This window comes from Haliotis rubra, unplaced genomic scaffold (genome assembly GCF_003918875.1).
Source record: "Haliotis rubra isolate DU_JTF1 unplaced genomic scaffold, ASM391887v1 Scf6, whole genome shotgun sequence".
NCBI classification, from domain to species: domain Eukaryota; kingdom Metazoa; phylum Mollusca; class Gastropoda; order Lepetellida; family Haliotidae; genus Haliotis; species Haliotis rubra.
Window position 1 is genome coordinate 5,230,296 of NW_025767301.1, and position 25,375 is coordinate 5,255,670.

The 25,375-nt window shown below is 37.5% G+C and overlaps 2 protein-coding genes across 2 annotated transcripts in view; one reads left to right on the forward strand and one right to left on the reverse strand.

Moving 5' to 3' along the window:
• The window catches only part of LOC124255381 (chromatin-remodeling ATPase INO80-like), a 70,474-nt gene extending 62,176 nt beyond the window's left edge, over nt 1-8,298 (reverse strand). The window contains exons 1-5 of the mRNA XM_046689276.1: nt 8,140-8,298; nt 2,876-3,029; nt 2,325-2,425; nt 1,898-1,965; nt 202-333 (exon numbers count right to left, since the gene is read on the reverse strand). Of these exons, the coding sequence (XP_046545232.1) occupies nt 202-333; nt 1,898-1,965; nt 2,325-2,425; nt 2,876-3,018 (444 nt within the window). The 5' untranslated portion in view covers nt 3,019-3,029; nt 8,140-8,298. The remainder of the gene's footprint in view (nt 1-201; nt 334-1,897; nt 1,966-2,324; nt 2,426-2,875; nt 3,030-8,139) is intronic.
• A 3,248-nt stretch (nt 8,299-11,546) lies between these two features.
• LOC124255378 (serine/arginine-rich splicing factor 6-like) lies at nt 11,547-24,464 on the forward strand. Its single transcript, XM_046689271.1, has 8 exons — nt 11,547-11,683; nt 17,195-17,323; nt 17,670-17,740; nt 19,127-19,240; nt 19,785-19,854; nt 21,836-21,909; nt 23,068-23,181; nt 23,734-24,464. Exons 2-8 carry the CDS (start codon nt 17,201-17,203, stop codon nt 23,990-23,992), a joined length of 825 nt encoding a protein of 274 aa, XP_046545227.1. The 5' UTR covers nt 11,547-11,683; nt 17,195-17,200; the 3' UTR covers nt 23,993-24,464.
• The last annotated feature ends 911 nt before the right edge of the window (nt 24,465-25,375 follow it).

Here is a 25,375-nt window from a genome sequence, read left to right on the forward strand (position 1 = left end):
AACCCTAAGTTCTCTCTAATGATAATCGGTGACCTTCACCTACCATCTTAGCCAAACACACAACAAGAATGTCCCATCTTCAGTGGACATAAGACTGGTGAAGGTCAAATTAAACCACAACTTTGACTACCTCATTATCAAAGAGAGCTGCATATTTTTCCGATGGTTGAGTCAAAACATTTTAGGGCTGAGTGAACATACCCCAGTATCCTGGTAGAAATGCATCTGATGTTTCTTCTGGAACTTGTGGAATTTGAGCATGGACTGCAACTCCTCTTGTGAGATTGATCGGTCGTCATCTTCGTCAGATGAGCTGTCACTTAGCAGAATATTCTGGGGAAAAAAGCAGGAATTACAGAGAGATGTTCTCCTATTTGAAATATGTACGTTTCACTACAAATTCAAAATAGAACTGAGTTATAAATGTGAATTACACGTTTCATTCAAAAAACGTTTTCTCAGTTTTAATTGACATTCAGATTTTCTTCAATATCCTGTTATCTTCCTTCGAGATGCCATATTTTAAAGATCACCTGAAAAGCCCAGTTGACTGACACATGGTGTCTTGAAAGCTACTTTTAATTTTTTGTCCAATTTGGTAACAAAGTGTATATAGGAAACAAAAGTACAAAGGAAATATTAGACATGGAATCTGTACACAAAGCAAGAGCCTGATGGAAGGAGGTGAAATGTTTGTGAGCATTTGTCTTGTCTGGACCTGTGACCTAAGGAACATATGTAAAGTCAGTTGTTTACTAAACAAACAAGATAACATGGTCATCAATATCCCGTACCACAGTGTTCTGTTCCTATTTGGTTCCTGTTTTTTAACTCCACCATGACATTCATGTCCTGAAAACACATACCACATTTGGTTTCCCTTTCTATAACGGTTAATGAGAAAATCTGTTCCCATTTGGGGTAGTGTGCACTAAGTAAAAAAATGCATGACAAGGGCCATAACTCTGTAAAGAATCGTAACACGGTTTCCGTTTTCGAACTCCATCAAAGCATGTGTCCTGAAAATACACATCACATTTGATTTCCCTATCTGTAACGTTTTTTTGAGAAAATCTGTCTCCATTGAAGATAACGTGCACTAAGTCAAGAAACGCATGACATGGGCCATAACTCTGTAACAAATTGTAACACGGTTTCCATTTTCGAACTCCATCAAGGAAGTCATGTCCTGAAAACATAACAAATTTGATTTCCCTATCTATAACTGTTTTTGAGAAAACCCGTCCTCATTATCTCAGACGGACGGAGCTCAAACCTATATCCCCCTCCCACTTCGTGGTGGGGGATAAGAAGTACAACACTGGATGCCAGGAACTGCTATATCTCAAACAGGGATTGGGAAAGGCAGGGGCCATGGGCCATTTTGCACATTAGAATAAAAAATGGCCCATTAAAATTTTGAAGTTTACTTTTGATACAAGTGCAGTGGCCCATTCTAAATTCAGAAAATTGCTAATAATCCTGAAAATAGCCCAGTGTTAAAAATTCTCTATCCCAATCCCTGCTCAAATATCACATATGTCAATGTAAAGATATTTACAATGATAAATGGTTTCTTTTACCATATACTTTCAAATAAAAACACATTTACATTTAAATCATCCACAAACGTCAAAAATAAATTAAAAAAGATAACATGAGTGATTTACAGAGATTAGTTGAGCTTCATGTGGGCAGGATGTAGCATTGTGTGACATGCTCACATCCAACTGGCACTTTCTGTGGGTTGTCAGCAAAACATGTCAGTCAACAATGTACAAAAGGGCAAGGTAAACTTGTAATCACTGTGGTGAAAGGTAAACTTGTAATCACTGTGTGTCATGCATACTTCCCAATATACTCAGGGACCTCAGTGGTACAAATAAAGGGAACTTACTTTTAACCACTTGCGACTTTTCTTCACTCTACTAAAGTTGTAGAGTCTAGTTTTATCTGCTCTTCTTTCTGCAATAAAAGATTCCAATGCCCTCAAAATTATTAGATTATAATATTTTTTCATCTGAATTTTAAAGGCAGTAAATTTTCTTTTTTTCTCCATGTTCAGTTTAGTTAGCTGCTCCACTATATATTATAAAAATAAATTGTTGCATTTACATTTAAAAACTGACATAATAGATAAAGATTCAGTTAAAAAATAAATTATTTTAAAAAATATCTTATGAACTGTGATTTTCCATTACTTTACAAGCAATCTGTATGAAAGTTAAAATTCGAAACCTAAGTTACTTGGTCTACCGTAATTAGGCTTCAGTGATGTGTCAGTATAAATGACATGTGACTGACTATTTCTCGTATCACCGTACCATCTTTAGTGATTGTTATGCCATTGAGGATCTTGTTTCCTTCTCCATCTTTTAAACACGGCTTGAGAATATCGGTCTCTGCATCTGTGTCAGTTCCATCACTGGCAAAACAAGGAAGTGATACATATTTTAAAAAATCAGCATGAATGGACAAATCTATTTGGAAGTTTTACAGCTGACCTTTTACTGTTATAATACACCTCATCCAAAAACCTACATTATGTTTTGTACATTAAACTTAGTTTTCAGTGACATCTGCAATGTTCTTCTGATATCCTGTTTGTATAAATGGGGCAATATTGGAAATCACAAAGAATATTACAATAATGACTGATGGTCAAATCATTTAGGGTCTTTTTCACCGAGAGTCACAAAACATTTAGAAAAGAAAAGCCTTTAGCAAATACAATGTCCATCCAAAGAATTCCTGAAATCAATCTCTGAGAGCTGCTAATTTGATTGTTTAATTAGGACAATAAATTTCTCTAAGATGTCAAGCCTAATCACTTCAAAATGCCAATAATATTAAAACCTTAAAGAGTTACACATACCTTTCACCAATTGGTTCTGTTAGTAAGTTTTCAACATATGTGAGAAGTGGTGCAAGATTGAGAGAGCGCTCTAAACCCTGAACAGGTAACGGTTTTGCCAGCTGTTGTCCATAGTTATGTTCCAAGGAGGCCTCTGAGGACATTGTGCATTGTCCTGAAACCAAGCAGAGATCTAGTATTTTAACAAGTACAGACAACTCTGTATGCCTTCCCGTTTGACAATCACTAAACTGAAGTCTTTCCCTAATTTGTCATACCGACCCTGAAACCAACATATCCAAGAAAGCTCATGCAAGTCTAAAATATGTGGCAAGTCTATATTGCCACAGCTCTGCAGATGAGTTCAGTCTCTGAAAATGAAGAAAGTCTCTTGGCTCCTTTTCATTATATTTTATGTTTAAAATTTATGAACCATTTTTTCCTTTGCAAAATATGTTCATTTCAGAGACTAGATGTAAGTCTAGCCTTCCCCATAAACTTCACAAATTAGAAACTTTCTCTGTGATGAGAACTTGGTTGTCTTGTCATGGTGGTCTTAAAGCTTGCCGTCCTGCCCACTTTGTGTATGAGAAATGCATGGAGTAATCAGGGGTGGAAATAACTTTAAAATTGCTAGTGTACTCCGGAACAGTGGCACGTGTAAAATCACTAGCCCTGATAATTTTTCCACTATACCGGCCGTTTTCTTGTTGATTTTTTAAATAAATAACATAAGTAATATTGGAAATTCAACTGGACACCGGTACAGTGTGATATACAAATTTGCTTGCCCGACAGAAAAAAACACTGGACTCGGACGTCGGGCAATGGGTTATTTCCACCCCTGAGTAATGTGTTTCATAAATGGACTATTATTCTCTAAATATCAATATTTATTTTATTCATGTGAAACAGACATTTTTGTGTACGCATGTTGTTAATTCAACAATGCACTGAAGTGCAAACAAACCTAATGAACATTTCTTCAACCCATTTTTCCATTTGGTCAAAGGTAAAATCAGTTGGCATTTCTGTTTTCTATGTTAGAATCTATTTCCCATAAACTCTACATGTTAAAAAACCTATGTGCCTGAAAGTCAACCTGAATGCAGGACCATAGCACTTATTTGTTAAGTCACACTATTGTAAATCAAGGAGACAAGGATCACCTAATCATACTGATCAATACCTACAATTGCATTTGTCCACATGCTTGTCACAGATCAAATGATAGTGAAATTCATTAAAAACCATTATTTTATCCTGTATTAGAGTTAAGGTATGGCAAGTTCAGTTTCCAATATGCTCACTTGAGCATCTTCATTAAAAACATGAAAAGATTTAGAAAATATTTGTCAATGCTCATCTAATGGTAAACATGCTTTGCTGATCAAAATCAGTTTACAAACAGGATGTCAATTAAGTTTTGTGATTCTGATTGGATTATGGCTAAGCTTGTTAGTCCAGCAATAACATAACTCTGAAATTCAAGGCTAGTTCAGCAAGGGAGAAACCTGACTTTCATTGTTGGTTAACTCCAATGCATTGAGGAGATTCATTCTATCACATTACTAGACTACCTACTAATGCTTCTTAGGGAGTGAGATTAAAAAACTAAAAACATCTAAAAATTGAGAACAAATATTAAAGTAGGAGTGAGTGAGTTAAAATTCAATGTCACCTCGGCAATATTTCAGCCTTATAGTGACGAGAAAGGTTGTACATACACAATAAATACAAGTAGGTAAATAACCAGTCATCAACGGACTATAAAATAACTAGAGTATCACAAAAAGAGTTCAAACTAGTTAGCATATATCTTTACAAGTAGAAAACTACCTCGGACAATACAATGTAAAAATGGACTATTGATCGCCAACAACTGAAGGTAGATGACCATACTACCGACCATGGGGACTTACAGTACCTTTGCTACCTGCATGGACCCTAGCTGGATTTACACCATCCCTACAGCTGCTGGCGATTATAGGCAAATTTAGCCACAAATTAAAATAACAATAGTACTACGAGTAAAAATGTGGAAGACTAAATATTACTTCAAATGTTTTGGGACTTACGTATCCTCTCAGGAGGACAATAATTTTACGGTACTTCAACCTCCCTTGAGGATACTGCCACTAATAATCCAAGTTGCTAATTTAACTAACAATAATAAAATGTTAATCTATATACAAAACATATCAATCAAAATTTATCAATTAGTTCAATTTCTTTTAAAAATTAAAAAATAAATGATAATTATTATTGCTAAAAAGATCCTTAACTGTTTTTGCACTGAGTGAGTGAGTTTAGTTTTACACCGCACTCAGCAATATTCCAGCTATAAGGTGGCGGTCTGTAAATAATCGAGTCTGGACCAGACAATCCAGTGATCAACAGCTTGAGCATCGATCTGTGCAATTGGGAACCGATGACATGTGTCAACCAAGCCAGTGAGCCTGACCACCTGATTCCCGTTAGTCGCCTCTTACGACAAACATGGGTTACTGAAGGCCAATTCTAACCCGGACCTTCACAGGTAGTTTTTGCACTGAAATATTTCCCCCTTGTGATGGAAAAATCAATACAGTCAAGCAGGACAATGTAAAGTATGATGTCACATCTTAATGTTTAACTGATATCAAATCAAAGAAAACAAAGCAGGACAGGTTGTTGTCCTTTGATATTGACTAAAACACCATCAGTTCTTCATTATTTAGCATGCTTGGAAATTCCATACACTCTGTTGTAGCTTACTGCTATTTGATTTATAAAGTTTATCACTGAGGTTATGTTATACAGGTAGGGTATGACATCACCAAATCAAAACAATCAACATCAAAACATCATGAAAACATAGATCAATCAGGTAATGCTGAAGAAATGTCATATACCAGAAAAGGACTTTTTTGTTATGGTTGTTGCCAATGCAAAACCTCCCTGAAGTCAACATGTTTGATAAGTAATGCAGGGGCACATGACAATAGCCAACTTCAACTATCAAAATAAGGAAAATGAGATTGCTGTGAAGGGTTTTCAATGCATCAATGCTTTAAGGTCACCATACAACAGTTATATCAACAAAATATCAAATTACACACTGGTTAAATTGGTGAGAGGTTGTCCTGTATGACATTTCTAACATGGCTGGAAAAATTTAGTGAGTGAGTGAGTGAGTTCAGTTTTACGCCGCTTTTAACCATATTCCAGCTATATCACGGCAGGGGACACCAGAAATGGGTTTCACATATTGTACCCATGTGGGAAATCGAACCCGGGTCTTCGGCATGACGAGAAACGCTTTAACCACTAGGCTACCCCACTGCCCCGAAAAATTTAGAGGGCAATTTGAAACCACTGCAGGAATGACAAGAAATTACAGTTCCAACTGTATTCAATGTAAATTACATGGGAAATAGACTTTGTTGCTCCTTGACAAAAGCTGTTGCTTTTGAGGAGACAATAAAATGGTTTAAAGTCAGAATACTAGTGTTGTAATCTGTAACTACATTACAACCCAAATTAACCCCGACCCAATTCATTTGAGATAGACATTATCCCCCATTTTGAAGTACATATATATCTCATACTTAGACAGGGTTATACCTCCATTGGGTTAGAATAAGCATATGTATTTCTATTTTTGTATCATAATATATCTTGATACATGTCCATATGCATCATGCTGCATCAATATTGTCTCACCCTTTAAGTTTAGTGGAATGGTCAAATTGCAAAGGTCAAATTGCAAAGGTCAGATGATGGTCAAAATTAAAACAATCAATTAAAACAGGATATGGCTTTAGCCTTACTAACTAAACACACCCCAATTTCAACTTTGAAAAAGATCAGCCGAGAGTACTGAGTAATGGTCATGAATAAGGTTGAGTGAGTGAGTGAGTTTAGTTTTACGCCACTGTTAGCAATATCATGGCAGGTAACACCAGAATTGGGCTTTACACATTGTGCCCATGCCGGGAATCGGACCCTGGGAACTGGTCTTCAGTGTGACGAGTGAACGCTTTAACCCCAAAACATTGATCTGATGTAAACTGTTTTAAGAGAAATTACCTGCAACAATAACAAATATCTCTCAAGACTCGACATTTTTAAGCGTGAAATCCATTGTCAACTTGGCGATGTCTACTAACAACAATTCTCATTGGATAATTTGCTCGGCGTCAACCAATCATGTTTCGCCTTATTTCAGCGCTCAAAACTGAGTTTGAGATTTCTGTAAAATTATTTCTTAACAGTACAATTATTGCAGTGATAAAAAGCTTTAAAGCCGCTTCTCACTGGCCATGCTATCGTTCAATAAATATAACTCTTGCAAAGCTGAAATGTCATTATTATGAAAATTTTAGTGGGAAATATTCAGACATTTGTGAATTCACGAAAGACTTGTGGAAGAAAGTTAGCTTTGGAAATTGCCAAGATACGGCTTCAATTCAGATTTTATAGGAAATATGTCATATCAATATTCACATTACAAGCATAATTTTGTGTAAATAAGGACACACTAACTTTTTTTGTAACTTTCTTTTCAAATTCCACAGAAATTCTGATCATCTTAGCAGCAGTGATATAACACTAAAGCTAATGGGAAAAGAAAGCCCTGGTTTACAATATATACTTTAACCATGCCTGTCATCGACCAAAGCCGTGATGTAACTCAAAAACATGAAAGAAAAATTATGATTTCTTACTCCAATCTTTGAAAAATAACTGTATTTAGTCCCAATTCACTCGTACTATTTGTTTGTGATGCGAGCGTAACCTGAATCAAATGACATTATTATTATTAGACCACGGTCTCATTTGAGATTTCATCAAAGAATCGTTGTTTTTGTTATTCACGTTGTCGTATGTAGAGAATGTCATTTATTATTATGGCAATGGAAAGGAAGTAGGACGATGAGTATCTTTCCACGTGCTTGCGATTTCCAAGGTAATGTATTTATCAAGGTTATTTCTTATAACATCCCGATGAGTTTCGGATCAATTTCCAGTGTTTTAAATAATTGTGTATAGGCACGTAAGTAGATTAATCAACAAGTTGGCTCATGTGGCTGTCAATATGTACTTCGAATGAGATTTATTGCATATAACAACACAGCACTGCGGTCCCCGCGACCTCGTGCTTCTTATTCTTCCTTCGACTGCTCGTCAGCATTTCCTTCGTTCTCTCGCTAAAATCATCAACCTTGTTTCAAAACCGGCAAAAGCAGACGAAAACATGTCTACGAATGCGAAGGCAATGACAACAAATGATTGTTTCATACCTTCTTGGTAGTATTATGCACAAAATGTCTGCTTGCATCCGGAGCAAAGTCCCCAGAACGCCAGCTACCAATATGGCGATTTGCGAGTTGTAGTATTGGGAGCGGGCAATGGCAGGCAGCCGCAAATAAACCATGACTTTCCTCTCGCTACGCAGGGGGTCTCCCGCCATTATTCGCATTCATCTCGAACGCAAAATGTTATGTTGTGTTTGCACAACAGCAACATGTGAGACGGCTGATTTCTATCGCAAAAACCTCTAAAATTATATTTTATATTTTGGATGAAGTTGTGAAGTGTTTTGTTATCAAATTGAAAAGATATTTACAAAATACATTTCGGATAGTGTGAGAGTGTGACCTACTTTGAACATTACGGGAGTTCACGGGAATAAATAAATGCAAAGTTTCGTCGTTTAAAGTAACAAATGTATCACGTTATAGTTTTGTAATTTATATAAGATACCTATCGTGTAATAATTAAGACAAAAAGGTTTCCTATTAAAAAACTTTAAAGATAATAATACGCTTTACTATTACCCAGAATTCCATAATGCAATACAAGCTGGGCTCTGTCTTCATAGCAAAATCATAATGTAGTCCATATTTGCACAATGTAAGGAATATATACATTCTTATGATTTGGTTGTTCACCAGTTTACAGATGTGTGCTTTTCAATAGCAAGAATATTTTGTGCTTTTTTCCTACAAAATCAAACATACACGTATTAATTACTCTGTTTTGGTTTTGTTTTCAGTGATGGAGCATTGTACGACCACATTTACCCAGTTGAGGATGGCAAAAGACATAAAAAATGAAAACAAAAATCCCTGACCAAACAATTAAGATTCCACATAGAAATCACGTCAGTTGAGACCTGATGGTTCGTTCCTCAAACGACATACATAGAATTTACGTCTTTGGTTCCTCACATCGACGGACCGTGACAGATCCGTCTTAAATTGTCTTCTTTCATGACTGAAGGAAGAAGACAAAGTTTTCGATACCCTCTGCACCCGTGAAAATCCGCTTTAGAATTGGTCTTCAGCAACCAATGCTTGTCGCAAGAGGCATGCTGTTGATCACTGGATTGTCTGGTCTTGACTTGATTATTTACAGAGTGCGGCGTTAAACAACAAGTAAGCTCACACCAATTCCTCGAATTTGTGAGTGTGTGAATACAGTTTTACGTCTTTTAAGGACTATTCCAACAAAATCATGGCTTGAGAAACCATAAACAGACTTCACACATCGAGTAGTCGAACTAAGGCCTTTTTGTGAAAAGACTATTCTTGGTATGTCTGCCAAGTGTGCAATATTGCTTGACATCGGGTTTGTTATACAAATTAACTATTCCACTAGAACATACGGTTTTAAATGTATATTTTAATGTACGATAGTAGGTAATATTTCGAAGGTTTCAAAGAGAACTACTTATATTGCCCTGTACTACGTACACTGAACAGGAACTACATATCTCCAGTACTAGTAAACGTAATTTCTCTCTTTACCATCACCATCATCGTGGGAATATATATACAATCAAAATAACAACATTTCCAGAAGAAACTTTATTCTGGCAATTTTCGTTGACTGATGGCAACATGTGTCTCATTTGTTTACACCGAGAAGGCATGGTACCCTCTAAGCCTATAATGAACACCTGCTTCACACAACCCATATGTCCTTAACAGTAAAACTGTGTAACGATCATCATGTTAACATCATATCTTGTAATATAATATTAAATGTCCAGCTAATTTCTTGCTCGCATAAACTAGCATCAAAGGGTGCCATTGACAGGACTCCGGGGTGGGGGTGAGTTCTGCCAGGTTGATAGTCTCCCTTTAAACAATGAATGAGGTGTGTGATTGAGTTTAGTTTAACGCCACACTCAGCAATATTCCAGCTATATGGCGGCGGACTGTGAATAATCGAGTCTGAACCAGACAATCCAGTGATCAACAGCATGAGGATCGATCTATGTAATTGGGATACGATGACGGGTCAAGCAAGTCAGTGAGCCTGACCACCCGATCCCGTTAGTCGCTTCTTACGACAAGCATGGCTTGCTGAAGATCAATTCTAACCCGGATCTTCACCAGTCTAAGTAAACTTAGGCTCAGTCTTATGAGTATAGTAGTGTAACGAATAATACTAAGCCTAAGTTTACTTAGACTGGATCTTCACGGGTGTCTTCAACTGTCATTGGTGATCTGTAGGCTGAAGATAGCGGAAATACACTGACCACAATCCCTTTGATTTATGTTTCAGTCACTTGGAAATATTTTTAAAATAACATTCACAAGGAAAGTATGAAAAACGTGCGGTTTGAAATGTTTAGGTTCCGGTCTTATTCGTGTTCTTGAGCATTTTGTATCACCTTTTAAATAAGAAAATAATATATTAAATAATCAGTGATGAAATACTATATTTGTCTTCAAAAATGTAATCTATATTTCATTCGAGTGTCGGAACTACTATGAGTCAATCTCATAAGATCATGAAAATCATGGAATAAAATACAGAATAAACGGAGCATCTGTAATTTGTATTGTTGATGCCATGTCTTAACATGGAACATTGACCAAAGAGTACATACAGACAGGCGCCTGTGCCCACAATACACGAGGTTCGCCAATAACGACTGTAAACTACCTAACCATGTATCGACTGCGCCACTCACGAAAATGTCAACTCGATGTGTTAAACATGTTATCTGACAAGAACTGACAAATATCCTCAACTTATTCGAGTGAGTGAGTGAGTTTAGTTAACGCTGCTTTCAGTAATATGCCGACAATATCACGACACCAGAAATGGGCTTCACATATTGCACCCATGTGGGGAATCGAACCCGGCGTGACGAGCGACCGCTTTAACCACCAGGCTACCCCCATGAAATGTCCTCGTGTACTTATGAAATATCCTCGTGCGAAATAAATAGTACTTTAGATGAACTGATTCAGTGGGCGGAAATGCCCAGGCTTTTACATTACTCAAGAAAATGTACACAGACCGACGTGGTGAAGAATATTTCATTATTTTCATTGCTAAAATTAACGTTAAGAAATCTAATGGAAAATATTTAAAATAGCTGTAAATGTCAGTAAAAGTGTACATAACTTCGCAGTTGTATTTATTTTTTAAAAAGTGACAATTTAGTTTTGGGAAGGCAAAGGCATCACAAATGAATAAGACCTGAAACTCGTCTGAAATGATGCGGATTTTCAATATGGACAAACAATGTCTCAATTGCCTACGTCTGTGTTCTTTCTTATATCACGTGTATATATAATGCAAACACGCATGGTTGCATTAGTGAATGCGTATCATGTAACAAACTCTAGTATAAAGGATTGCGCAAAGCTCAGTGGGTAATCAAAACCTATTGTCACGTGACAATAGACTGGGTTTCTCACAGCGGAGAAGCCGCTTTTCTTGCGTTTGACACCATGACTAAACGCGCACAGACGGTTGCGCAAGTCAACAGTGAATACTAGTTTAGCGTGGTAGTAGCCATCTTGTTTGCAGAAAAGGACGAAGGTTTGTAAATGGATATTTTGAACAATTTTCTTCTTTTCTAACTTCATATAATCAGATTAGTTTGAAGCACAGCTGAATCATTGCAATGTTGAAAATAATTATGAATAATGTTGCCCAATATGCAATTGTTTTAGTGAGCTTTGGTCCACTTTCCCACCAAGTTGTGGCACATGTTCGTTAGGGCATGTTATGATGTTCACAGTTCTGTTTATCATGTTTATATCCTGACCAATGCATAGACGTTTTCTCTACGATTTCGACGGTTGTGCAGCGTATACATTCGAGTGATAACGTAATCACCCACGTTTTCGTCGTTATTGCAACGTATTTGGTTGGTATATATGCGTCAACGTGCAATTAATAGCAGTTCATTTTCGAGGTCGTTTGTTGGCGGTAGGTTCGTTTTAGATTTTCTCATTAGAGAGGAGAATGATCAGCCTTTGAATGGTGCAAGAGCACAGCGTAAAAAAAAGTAACAGCCACCACTCTCGCCGATCAACTATATAAGTGCCCTATAACCACAAGATGCCATTTAGCATCTGAGACGAGACAAGCAGTGTGACAAATGCAGGACACTGTCCTTTGATTTGATGCTACACAGAACTTTCCCTTGTAGCAAGGGAGCTGGATTTTGTCCCTTCATGAAGTTCATGTATACAAATACAATCATAACTGGCACTTGCATAACATGAACCATATTATCTTGAGTATAGTGTGCACTTTTCTACTATTAACGGTTAGACTTCCGCCCGTATCCCCCCTAAATTTTAACGATGAGGAAAACTTTCCTTGTGTTGCATTTTTAGAAATAGAATGTCTTTCAGTATGTCCAGATACAATTAACGAAACATGTTAAAATGTATCCTTATGAGATGAGGAATATATTTTATTCAGGTGATATAATTTGACTAGAATGAAATTTAAGGAGGGGTACGAAGTCTTTCCGTATACTGAGAGGTTCTATTTCAGGACATGAACTTGACAACGTGCAGTCTTTCTTATTGTTTCTCATATTACAGATCAAATATAAATAACAAACACTAACATTTAAACTTTATTATATGTTTAAAATTAATTGAAATGGCAAAATACCCAATTGAGTTTGAGTGAGGTGAGGGCAATTTATTTGGTTACTCAAAGGAAAATTAGGATACCCAATTAAGATGAACACAAGCGAGTACATAACTCAATGACCCAAAAAGTTATCTGTAGCTCTGTGTCACCAATCTATACTGTAGTATGAAATATCATGTGGTTATTAAACAATCGGGTAATAAAAAATGTTTAATGTATGTATGAGCTTATATTTGTAATCGATTTCATTAAATTTATTAATAAAATGTATCAGATATTATGTAGATCAGGAACTCGATGATCCTTACCCACAGATATTTGGACCCAAATATTAATAGTGGACTCCTAATGTTTGACAACCTGTAACAAAACATCTGTAGGAAAGTATGTTTATATTGTTATGTTTGTTAAATCAAGACATAAACAACTGATGCATTTTCATAGTATTACTTGGTGACCATTTCATTTGCACAATGTTATGATTGTATCCTGTTATTGCCCACATGAGTTTTGTGTTTTGTGGTAGGGTTTTCAATCAAAAACGATTATTGATGGGTTACTGAGCTCTGATTCTGGATCTGCATATTGTGATTGATAACCAGCACTAATTGTTTGAATTCTAAACTGTCAGTGAACTAATGAAATTATATGCAGTGACCTGGAAATGATGTTTGAGACTGGGATGCTGTGGTGACCAATAGCTTAAAACCAGAAAAACTGGTTACTAATTTCAGTCGCTATAAGCATGTTCTCAAATAAGATTTACTGGTAGTTTGATTCATGTTTCATGTAACACATGAGTACAATCAACAACCATAAATCTTGTAACTCCCGACTTCCAAGACCGCCTCTGTGGTTAGAGCGGAAGGTTGCTGGTTCGATCTCCGTCCCCCTCATACCAAAAGACGTTAAAATATGGTACTTGTTGGTCCCTGTCTGGCGCTCAGCTTAAGTCTGGACTAGTACAAGCAGATGCACATACACACTCATGCACATCGTCATATGAGCGAAATATTCTTAAGCACAACATTTAACCCAATTTCACCTCACTTCACCCGACCGTCTCCGTGGTGTAGTGGTTAGAGCTTCGGCCGGAGAGCGGAAGGTTGCTGGTTCGATTCTCCATCCCCCTCTTACCAAAAGACATTAAAATATGGTACTTGTTGGTCCCTGCCTGGCGCTCGGCATTTATGGGTACACCAAGGACTGGTCGGCTCAGTCAGTATAATGTGTCTGAGTGGGGTATTCATGCTTCACTGCGGCATGGTATCTCAGTGGGCCAGCACTATAAAACCAGCTTATGTCTGGGCTAGTACAAGCAGGTGCACATACACATACAAACACATGCACGTCGTCATATGAGCGAAATATTCTCAAGCATGATGTTAAACCCAATTTCACCTCACCTCACTTGTAAAGATATGTGCTAACTAGTTTTAACTCTTTTTGTGATACTCTAGTTATTTTAATATAGTCCGTCGATGACTGGTTATTTACCTACTTGTATTTATTGTGTATGTACAACCTTTCTCGTCACTATAAGGCTGAAATATTGCTGAGGTGACATTGAATTTTAACTCCCTCACTCTTACTTTAATATTGTGAATACTTATAGTGAATTTATAACAGAACTGTAATATCTAGACATTTTATAGTTTGCCAATGTGAATCATAATTCGCACACACACCCTAGTGTATGTTGTCTGTCTCATTATACTTCACGGCGAAAACAATGATTCTGTTGAATGCTACGACAAATGAATAAAAAACAAAATGCAAATATTAAAATTAAAACAGATTAAAGTTATAGGAACAATATCAGGCCATTACCTTGTTTGAGGAATGTATCCATCAATATCCACAAAACTGTTCCAAATGATGTGTCTTTTAACAGTTTAATATACCTAAAAAGTGATAAATCTTTTTCAGGTATTGGTGTATAGTCTCATTGGTCACCCAAGATAGCTCACCTGGCAACTAATTGCATAATGTCCGCCTTTCATTAAAAACAGTAATTTAGTTAGCCAATAATGGGCAATCAATCAATGTATTGCCGGTTAATCCTTTGAAAGAAGGACGTTTTTTACGCAGAGACACCGACACGCAGAGTGTATTCAGTATAGATTAGTAAATCTACATACATAAACACTACCTTTTGACAATTCCGCTGTGTAAGATAAAAGTAATTAATCAGCAGCGTGTTATCGGTTAATCCTTTGATCGATGTTTATAATGTTGAATATTTACTCCAGACACAAGAAATGCCAAATTGGAACCTTTGTCGGGTAATCTAAGTGTGTTACCACTAATTATACCTGTTATAAATTCATTAACTGACCATCAAGTGAATGATGACAAATAACATGTGTAGGTTTATACCACCTAACACGGGTTACAGCAAGGGAGTATTAATTGCTGTATTGCATGTGAAAACTTATGGGCCGACACTGTTTTGAGAATACAAACAGATTTTTACATGACATGATTAAATATCGAGGGTAAAAAAAAACACAGAAATGGGATCAATTTAGATCAGTCATTATACAAATAGGGCCTAACGACACCAATCAATTGTGACAGAAGCGCCTATGAAAACAAGTTGTAACTTTCGAAACTAGGCAAAGCAGGAGACAAAATTAAATGCCAGTAGATTGTGACAACATATAGCTTTCATTTTCCACAACAATTGTCACGATTTCAGGTTTATACAAGCCTGTAAACAAGATAATTTACCCCCTAAAATGTAGATGAATTCTGCATCGGCCCTCAAAGCTATTCCTCATATGACGTCACAGAATCGCGCCGCTCTGATTGGTTGAAATTTCGTTCGTGGGTGAGAATTGTGCACTGTTGTCAAAAAGGTCGATTTAAGTCAATTAAAGGTCGAAATGAGTAGTTTTAATGACGGGGTTTCATTTATAACGATGCCAATTAGTGATTTATGTACTTTCACCCCTAGGGTTTATGTGACCTTTAACATAATCATTATCAAATGGGAAGCATTCATTATCATTGATTTAATGCAAATTGATGGACCCCCCAATTTTAGAAATGGACTCTCAAAAAAATATGCCCTCAGTCCCCAGGACTCCCAGTTTCGAAGAGCTATGTAAAACCCTGACTAAGGGCCCAATTCACTGCATATTTGAGAAAATTTGTGAGTCAAATACGCATGTTTTTTGCATCACGGCAAACACTGGTGTTGAAATGGTGTAGTGTACTTTACAGTATTTTGGGTTTTATGCATCCTTTCTCTATATTTGTGTGTACTGGACGCACATTTGTGTGTCGCGTAAACCTTGTAACGCTGTCACTAACACACGCACATGTAACAGTAAGCACAGGTTTTGGTTGATTTAGGAGTTGAGATTGATAATACGATGTGCCGTTGAGATTGACATCCAATGACCTTGGGGAAAAATATCAGTGCCTTGAGCATGTACTACTTGCGTGGATATGTGCGCTATATAAATATCCAATAATAATAATGTAGGACAATAATGTCATCCAGTTAAAATATTGATGTATCCAGTTAAAATATTGATGTATGACATGTCAATTGCAGGCCCGCAATAAATTTGGCCACCAAATGGAAATTTTCAATTGGTGGTTGATATATATTTGATTTATCTGTTTCTTTTTCATAAAGAAATTAAAAAATAAACATCTATATTTCAATACTGTCAAAATTGTGACGTTTGTTCTGCTTTTTTTTACCTACGGCTATGAATTAGTATGATTTATGTGAAATGTTGACTAAAAGTAATACAAACTTTGAAGGGCATTTAGAAGTGGAATACGTAAGAAAAGCAAGATATATGGATGTCAACTTCTTTATTGTGAATAACACGACGTTTCGGAGCATGTAATCAGGTGATTAAGGAGCAAGCATACGCTCGGAAACGTGTTATTCGCGATAAAGAAGTTGACATCCACATATCTTGCTTTTCTTTTTTCTTAAAAATAATTCCTGACCCCATAAGTATTTTAGCATGTTCCTTATCTTCCAAGTCTCTGGTCTGTCCTTGAGTATTGTATTGACACCCACTATTGTCCGCAGTAGCAATCATAATCTACTAAATCTTAAGGTCATCACACTCTTGTGATGGAAATGAAAACTGCTGAAGGTTCCTAGTGAAATAACTTGTGCCCATGCATGAACCCTTCTGTATTTTATAACATATTTTGGGCTCTCATAGTTGTTTTTCACTGCTGAAAATGAACTCAGAAAGGTTCAATTTTCAGGAAACGCTTTGAGAATCATTATGGGTAGAAATGTTTAAAAGTATGTTTTAATTACTATAAGGTGATGGGTATGTTCTCCATCCACAATGATCCATGTTGCTGTCTTGAAGCAAGGTGAATTCAAAATGATTTCCTGAAATGACACATTCTTGATGTTTGTTCCTGTTCATTTAGTTTTTATGTTAATTCCAGGACAAAATGGGAACTAGGGTGTATGTTGGGCGTTTGTCATACCATGTTCGAGAAAAGGATTTGGAGAGATTCTTCAGAAACTATGGAAGAATGAGAGACCTCATGCTGAAGAACGGATATGGTTTTGTGGTAAGTATTCATTACTGAAGTTTTATGGAATTCTATAGAAATTGTGTTCATTATTCAGAGTATATAATATGGTCAAACCAAACTAATTTTGAAAGATATTACTGTGATTGATACACATGACTCTAAGAAACTACATAACCTGACAGCTTGTTATATGTTAGTGATAAATGTCGGAGAAAATTCACAAGATTTAAGATAAGTCGTCCGTGTATGCTTTGTTCTACTTTTCGTGGTTATAAATGGAATGACAAGTGCATTCTCACTCCGTGACAATAAGCAGGTTTGTTTTGAAATCTTCACAATCAATTTGTTGAAATATTATTAATTCAAGTGTTTTCAATATCAGGAATTTGAGGATTATCGTGATGCAGAAGATGCGGTTTATGAGCTCAATGGAAAAGAACTCTGCGGTGAAAGGTTTGTAAAGATCCTTATGTACATCAGACAGACACATTTAGAATGGTAGATGTTACAAAATGTTTATTTAGGCAACTATCTTTAAATCATAAATGTGATTAATTCAGTCAGGATTTTTTAATGCTTATTTCCAAATTGAAGAGGGGCGGTGGGGTAGCCTAGTGGTTAAAGCGTTGACTCGTCACGCCGAAGATCCAGGTTCACCCGACCACTTCACCCGACCGCCTCCGTGGTGTTGTGGTTAGAGCGTCCGCCGGGAGTGCGGAAGGACGCTGGTTCGATCTCCAGCCCCCTCATACCAAAAGACGTTAAAATATGGTACTTGTTGGTCCCTGCCTGGCGCTCAGCTTAAGTCTGGACTAGTACAAGCAGAAGCACATACACACACATGCACGTCGTCATATGAGCGAAATATTCTCAAGCACAACGTTAAACACAATTTCACTTCACTTCACCCGACCGCCTCCGTGGTGTTGTGGTTAGAGCGTCCGCCGGGAGTGCGGAAGGACGCTGGTTCGATCTCCATCCCCCTCATTCCAAAAGACATTAAAATATGGTACTGTTTGGTCCCTGCCTGGTGCTCAGCATTAATGGGTACACCAAGGACTGGTCGGCTCAGTCAGTATAATGTGTCTGAGTGGGGAAATCATGCTTCACTGTGGCATGGTATCTCAGTGGGCCAGCACTATAAAACCAGCTTAAGTCTGGGCTAGTACAAGCAGGTGCACATACACATACACACACATGCACGTCATCATATGAGCGAAATATTCTCAAGCACGACGTTAAACCCAATTTCACCTCACCTCACCCGACTTCCAAACCTACTTAGTTTAAATACAGCAATAATATGCCCCCTCAGCCAATTGAGTTTACTCAATTTTTTAATTCTAATATTTTGAGTTTATTAAACAGATACGGACTGTTCAGTCATTTACTGTCAAGGTGCAACAGGGGCCGTGGGGTAGCCTAGTGGTTAAAGCGTTGGCTCGTCATGCCGAAGATCCGGTTCGATTCCCTACATGGGCACAATGTGTGAAGCCCATTTCTGGTGTCGTGATATTGCTGGAATATTGCTAAAAGCGGCGTAAAACTAAACTCAGTCAGTCAGTCCAAATTGTAGAAATGACTGGTTTCATTTTGATGCTAATATCTGGTGTGATCTGGTGCAAAAATAAAATCAGTTGATGCTCATTAAATTTGGAATTACACAGTGGGTTGGCCTGATACAAGCAATTGGCACACCTTAAATCTGAGATTTAATCAATATGCATTGGTACCTTGATGTTTTCCTTCATTTCCAATATTTGTTGAAAGTAATATAAAACCATACTGAAAACTCTAAGCCCCAAATCATGCAAAAGTTCTTTCAATTGTGTGTTTCAGAGTAATTGTCGAACATGCTCGAGGCACAAGAGGCGGTGGCGGCGGCGGTGATGATTGGCGAGATCGCGGCTATCCATCCAGACGTCGTGGTGGTGGTGGAGGTGGAAGAGACAAGTAAGGGTTTTTCTTCACCAATACTGGTTTATTTCCCAAACTGTACATGCAAATATTCTGATTTTGAAACTTTTATTTTCAAGAAATATTGTAGTTTTCCACTATGCGAAGTAATCTAACTAATTAAATCAGGTGTTGATTCAGCTACCAAAGATCTGAGCACATATCGTTATGATATGACATTACTCCCATAAGGCTCTGGAAGACCAGTGAAGATACAGGTTAGAATTGGTCTTCAGCAACCCATGCTTGTCGTAAGAGGCTACTAATGGGATCGGGTGGTTAGGCTAGCTGGCTTGGTTGACACGTCATTGTATCCCAATTGTGTAAATTGATGCTCATCGATGTTGATCACTGTATTGTTTGGTCCAGACTAGATTATTTACAGACCACCGCCATATAACTGGAATAATGCCGAGTGCGCCATTAAACAAACCACATCATGAGGCTCTGGGTATTTTTGTTCAGATGTTTAATTATTGAAACCACAGATAGTGGGTGACTTTAAAGGAAAGATTGTTAAGAAATGTTTTTTTTATTTCAGATATGGACCGCCAACAAGGACAGAGTTCCGTCTTATCATTGAGAACCTTTCTTCAAGGGTCAGCTGGCAGGTTTGTATTTACTGAAAGCCATGTAAAGTTTTCACTTTTCCTGTCTCAATTTCATCTGTGGAAACCTTTTCACTAGGTGTCAAAAGAGTGGTGATGTTATGAATTATGTAAGAAGTAAAGTTTCTTTTTGTTTCTACGAAATTAAAGCTGAAGAATAAGTTGATATATGATACTCTAAGATACTGTCTTGGTCACAAGGTTTAGTTTGAATTGACTCTCTTGATCAAAGATCAGACGAGTTACTTGGAGCCTGCACTGTCTGTTCTAATTCCATATGTATGTGGTAGATTTTTTTCTTATTGAATCTCTTTATCATAATTTTGTTTAAAATATTTAGACTGTTTGTGAACTGTTAATCATGGTAATGGAATAAATATCCACAATTAACTTTAACACTTTAGAAACTATGTTTTCAGACCAGTTGAGCACAACCTCTTCATTGAAACGGTTCCTGTCTGGTTCTTTTTACTTATTTGTGTCCTTGACTCGTATGTATGGTTAGGTGAAGCAAATCAGATAAAACGATCCTAATAGTAATTGTTTATAAGCGCACAGATAGCATCTGCGTAGTATATGAGTAGAAAACAGTCTTTGGCAAATTCTTCATTTTAAATTCTTATCTTCCTTCCCTCAAAGATGACCGCTCAGATGACAAGAGGCTAGACGGGGCAAAAGTCATTCTTAGAGGTCATGGTCACACATACCCGAGGGTCCTTAGGTGTGATGACGGGCACCTAGTGTTGAACGTGCTTGGTTCGCGCATCGGAGTCAGACGAGGGACTCTCAGGGCTGACAGAAAGATGACCCTGCAACACCCTTGACCAGGTGTATACCTGTCAAGAGATGAAAAATCACTTTTCCAAAAGGGGAAAAATTTGGAAACCTTCAGACGTCCTGAAGTCAAAAGTTGTAAAAGGGAAATTGACCGTTTTGTGATGAGACGTCATGGTGACTCCTGTAGATGAATTGGCCGTAAATGTAGAGTCTGCCCTCCTCAGATGTAATGTCGATAGAAAAACAAAACCTAGACGTGTCCCCTGCTTCCTCGATGTTGTCGTCATGGCCAGTTGACTGACCTGTGATGTGTGGTGTCCATTTGACCTCTGAGGTTGAGTGCCAGTCTCATAGGGTTCCATTCCAGCTTTGACTATTGCTTTCGGGCAGCAGGTAACAAACAAAGAGTTTTCTCTTTCAAAACAAATGTCTGAATCTTTCTTGTCTTGTTTCATTGTGCTGGGTGTGTCTTCATTTCAGATGTATGTTAACCAAAATAATGTCCCTAAGGGGATAATAAATGGGCTTGTTTTACATGATATTTTATTGAAATAAGCAACAAGATATATAGCTGCAGGTCCAATATCGGTGTTTTGAGTTTAGCTTATGATATTACAAAAAATGCTGCATCTGTTCGAGTCTGTCTGAAACCATACAGCAATGTAAATGTAAATACAAACACCGTAGACCATTCTCAGGGCTTAGGAATGGTTGTGGTAATGAAAATTTAGCTTGAAGCCTTTTCTCCTCCCCAGAAGTTATAAATGAAGAAATGTGCAACACAATAGGATGTTTTTCTTGCTAAAGATATTTTTCTTTACCGTTAAGAGATCTTGTGATTGTGATACTTAATGCACTTTAATTCACGTAACTATGAAAATGCATGCACATTGTATATTCTCCGTACCCTATACTTGTCTTAAGAGGCGAGGATCTGATCTCTTTGTCTGATAAGCTGTTGAGTATGAAGTTTGGTTGGTTCATCGTCGACCTGCCAGAGTCTGGACCATTTACATACCATTGACATGTTTCTCACTGTCAACTACAAATTTAGTCTGTCCTACTGCCTGTGGGAATGACAATGGCATAACAAGCCATTTGTTCAAGTGCTCATTGCCAGCATATCTGGGTGTGTAGTTGTGTATCTAAATGTGTAACTGGGTCAGCTTAGTTCGTGTTGTGACCCATGTTTCTCTCTGTTGCAAAGGACCTAAAGGACTACATGCGTCAGGCTGGAGAGGTCACCTATGCAGATGCACACAAGAAGCATAAAAATGAAGGGTACGTGAATAGCACTTTGAATTAATAACATGATTTTACAATTGTCTTAGGTTTCATTATCTTATTTACTAAAAGGGACCAACAGAATATTCCTGGCAAGTATAGGCCACTGTACACCTTTTCGAGACACATGTGTTTATTATGTTTAATGCTTGCATTTTCACATCTGTTATATAGTGGTATGTATTATTATCCCCCGCAATGCGTTTTGCAGGGGGTATTAAAATGGACTCTGTCCGTGCATCCGTCCGTCCGTGCACATTTGTCTTTTCCGGAACAGAACTCTAAAACCGTTCAATATTTCTTCACCAAACTTGGCACATAGATAGATCTGGTGGTTTACTGGTGCCTTTTGGTAGTTTTGGAATTCTGAATAAAATATTTTTGGCGTTTCCGTGGCAACAAGTTTTGACTTAGCCTGAAATTGGTGGTAGTACACTTTTCCGGAGCTGAACTCTAAAACCGTTCACTATTTCTTCACCAAACTTGACACATAGATTGGTCTGGTGGTGTACTGGTGCCTTTTGGTAGTTTTGGAATTCTGAATAAAATATTTTTGGCTTTTCCGTGGCATCAAGTTTGACTTAGCCTGAAATTGGTGGTAGTGCTCTTTTCCGGAGCTGAACTCTAAAACCGTTCACTATTTCTTCACCAAACTTGACACATAGATTGGTCTGGTGGTGTACTGGTTCCTTTTTGGTAGTTTTCGAATTCTGAATAAAATATTTTTGGTGTTTCCATGGCAACAAGTTTGATGACTAAAACAGAAATTAGTGGTAGTGCACTTTTCCGGAGCAGAACTCTAAAACCGTTCAATGTTTCTTCACCAAACTTGGCACATAGATAGATCTGGTGGTGTACTGGTGCCTTTTGGTAGTTTTGGATTTCTGAATAAAATATTTTTGGCATTTCCATGGCAACAGGTTTGACATAGACTGAAATTGGTGATAGTGCTCCTTTCTGGAGCAGAACTTTAAAAACCTTTCAATACTCTCCTTCCACTTTTCTATATACACACCTAAATATTTGACATAATCATAACTCGTAGACATAATCATGAAGAGTATTTTGCCATTGCGGGGGATATTGATGACTTTGTCTTCTTGTTTGTATTATTTGATTGTCATTACCTGATTTTCATGGTTTGTTTCTTTGTAGCATTGTGGAGTTTGCTACCCACTCAGATATGAAAGCAGCAATTGACAAATTGGACAACACAGAAATCAATGGAAGAAGGATCCATATTGTTGAAGATAGACCCAAAAGAAGAAGGTAATTGTGAAATCTAAATATTGAAATATTGATCATCGCATTAATACACTATATTTTATGACCCCCATTTTAATAGTGAGATGGAATAGTTGTTCTTGTTGAAAGAGCCAACTAAAACAAGAGTCCATTGATCAGCGTGGAACTGGCTGATTATGTAGTTACAAAAGACTAAGGCTTGTTGCTCATACAAACAGTTTCTTGTATGTTTGACACCTCCCCCTTATTTCTTGTGAGCGCCTCCGTGGTGTAGTGGTTAGAGCGTCCGCCCGGAGAGCGGAAGGTCGCTGGTTCGATCCCCGCCCCCCCCATACCAAAAGACTATTGGGAGCAGAAACCAACTCTGTCAGCAAAATATTTTACAAGACAATGAAAGACAAATGGAAAAAAAATTCCACGTTGGATGAAGCCTCCAGCAAATTTTGCATTTTTGTAGTAAGCAAACAGTATGATATTCTCATAATATAATTCACTTTTTTGTGAGATCCAAACTTAAGTTATTTACAGGCCACTGCTTATGACTGGATTATTAACATGATCTTTCTTTTGCTGCAGATCCTACTCCAGAAGCCGTAGCAGGAGTCGCAGCCGTTCACGTTCTCGCCGAGGCCGATCAAGGAGCAGGTCGAGGAGCAGGAGCCGTAGTCGCAGCAGGAGCCGAAGTAGGAGTCCCCGTAGCAACAGGAGCAGGTCAGCCACTCCAGCTAAGAGATCAAGATCACGCTCATATTCTCGTTCTAAATCCAGAACACCAGATAAAGATGGATCTCCAAGCCGAGATGAAACAAGGCAGCAGTCAGATAATGAAGATTAGATATCTCACATGAGAGATCACATATAAAGGATGGTATCAAATCTCAACACTCATATGTTTAGAATTTATTCATGATATTGAGCATCTTGAAAGAAAGTGTGAACAACTTAATGTCTTGTTTAAAATTTTCTAAATAATCATATATTATCTACAGGTCATTTTCAGACCTGACATCATCCATTTGTTGCATTTCATCATACTCAACTTGTGCTCATCAGTCCTTGGTTAGGATTGTCTCCCCTTGTAACATTGATCATGTTTTTTTAATTGTTCATGCTTAAAGATTAGATTCCTTTTAAAGGAGTTAATGTGTTTTTGAGGCATATACTTCATCATTCAAGAATATTATATCTTGAGATGGAAAATGTCTTTGTGGAGATTCATACCATGTTCATTGTGCCTGTTTACGCAATCAGAAAATATATGTAGTTTTTTAGCCTTCACTGATCTAATAAAACATCATGGTAATCCATAATATCTTCTGTTATTAGTAACATGTGATCTGTATCATACAAATGGCAGCAGAACAGTTCAAAGCCAAATGAGCTTATGTGATGCTCTGTGTGCCCAATGTCTGGCAATCCTACCTGCATAAGTAAAGTCAGTCAGTCAGTCAGTGAGACCAATGAAGTTTGAAAGTTCATGTACTTGTTCCAATAATAATGCTACCCAAACCTTTTACTATCTGTGATCACAAGGTTAGAGTTGAAGGTTGATGGTTTCATTTCGTTGAATTATACCACAAATGTTGAGGGATGGTACTTTTACCCTGCATGCACCCAGCTTTATGGGGTTTGGTTGTTGTTTAATGGCGCACTCAGCAATATTCTAGCTATTGTAAATAATCGAGTCTGGACCAACAATCCAGTTATAACAGCATGAACATTGATCTACACAACTGGGATACTATGACATGTCAGCGAGTTTGGCCACCCGATCCCGTCAGTTGCCTCTTGCAGCATTATGGGGACAATAACCAGTGAATCTGAAAGAGACTTGTTTCCTGCAATAAAATCTGAATTCAGAGGTTTGGATCTGAAAACAATATGGGAGTTATGTTATTATTTTAGGTAGCAATGTCAAATTGTGTGCATCTGTTGCCAGAGTGAATGTTTAATAAACAATATTTTCCTCAGGTGCCAGACATTGTCAACGGACATATGGCCAATTGTCAGTCAAAATGAGCATATCTGACTGAAATAAAGTGGCCCCCCCCAAAAAAAACCCAAAAAAAACCCCACGAAGATAAATTCATTGTCCAAAAAAAGCTATCTCAATTACCATATATGCTCCCATTAAGTTTGTGGATGCTTACCAAGGGAAGATTTATCCTCTCCTCAGTAAGAACATTGCCAAGGATCTGTCACCTTGACATGGCTTCAA

What these genes read in the sequence shown, in the direction of transcription:
- LOC124255378 (XM_046689271.1), top strand. Translation starts at nt 17,201, where the DNA reads ATGGGAACTAGGGTGTATGTTGGGCGTTTGTCATACCATGTTCGAGAA. An exon ending in AGAACGGATATGGTTTTGTG is followed by an intron (nt 17,324 to 17,669) that starts GTAAGTATTCAT and finishes TTTCAATATCAG; the next exon opens with GAATTTGAGGATTATCGTGA. An exon ending in AAAGAACTCTGCGGTGAAAG is followed by an intron (nt 17,741 to 19,126) that starts GTTTGTAAAGAT and finishes TGTGTGTTTCAG; the next exon opens with AGTAATTGTCGAACATGCTC.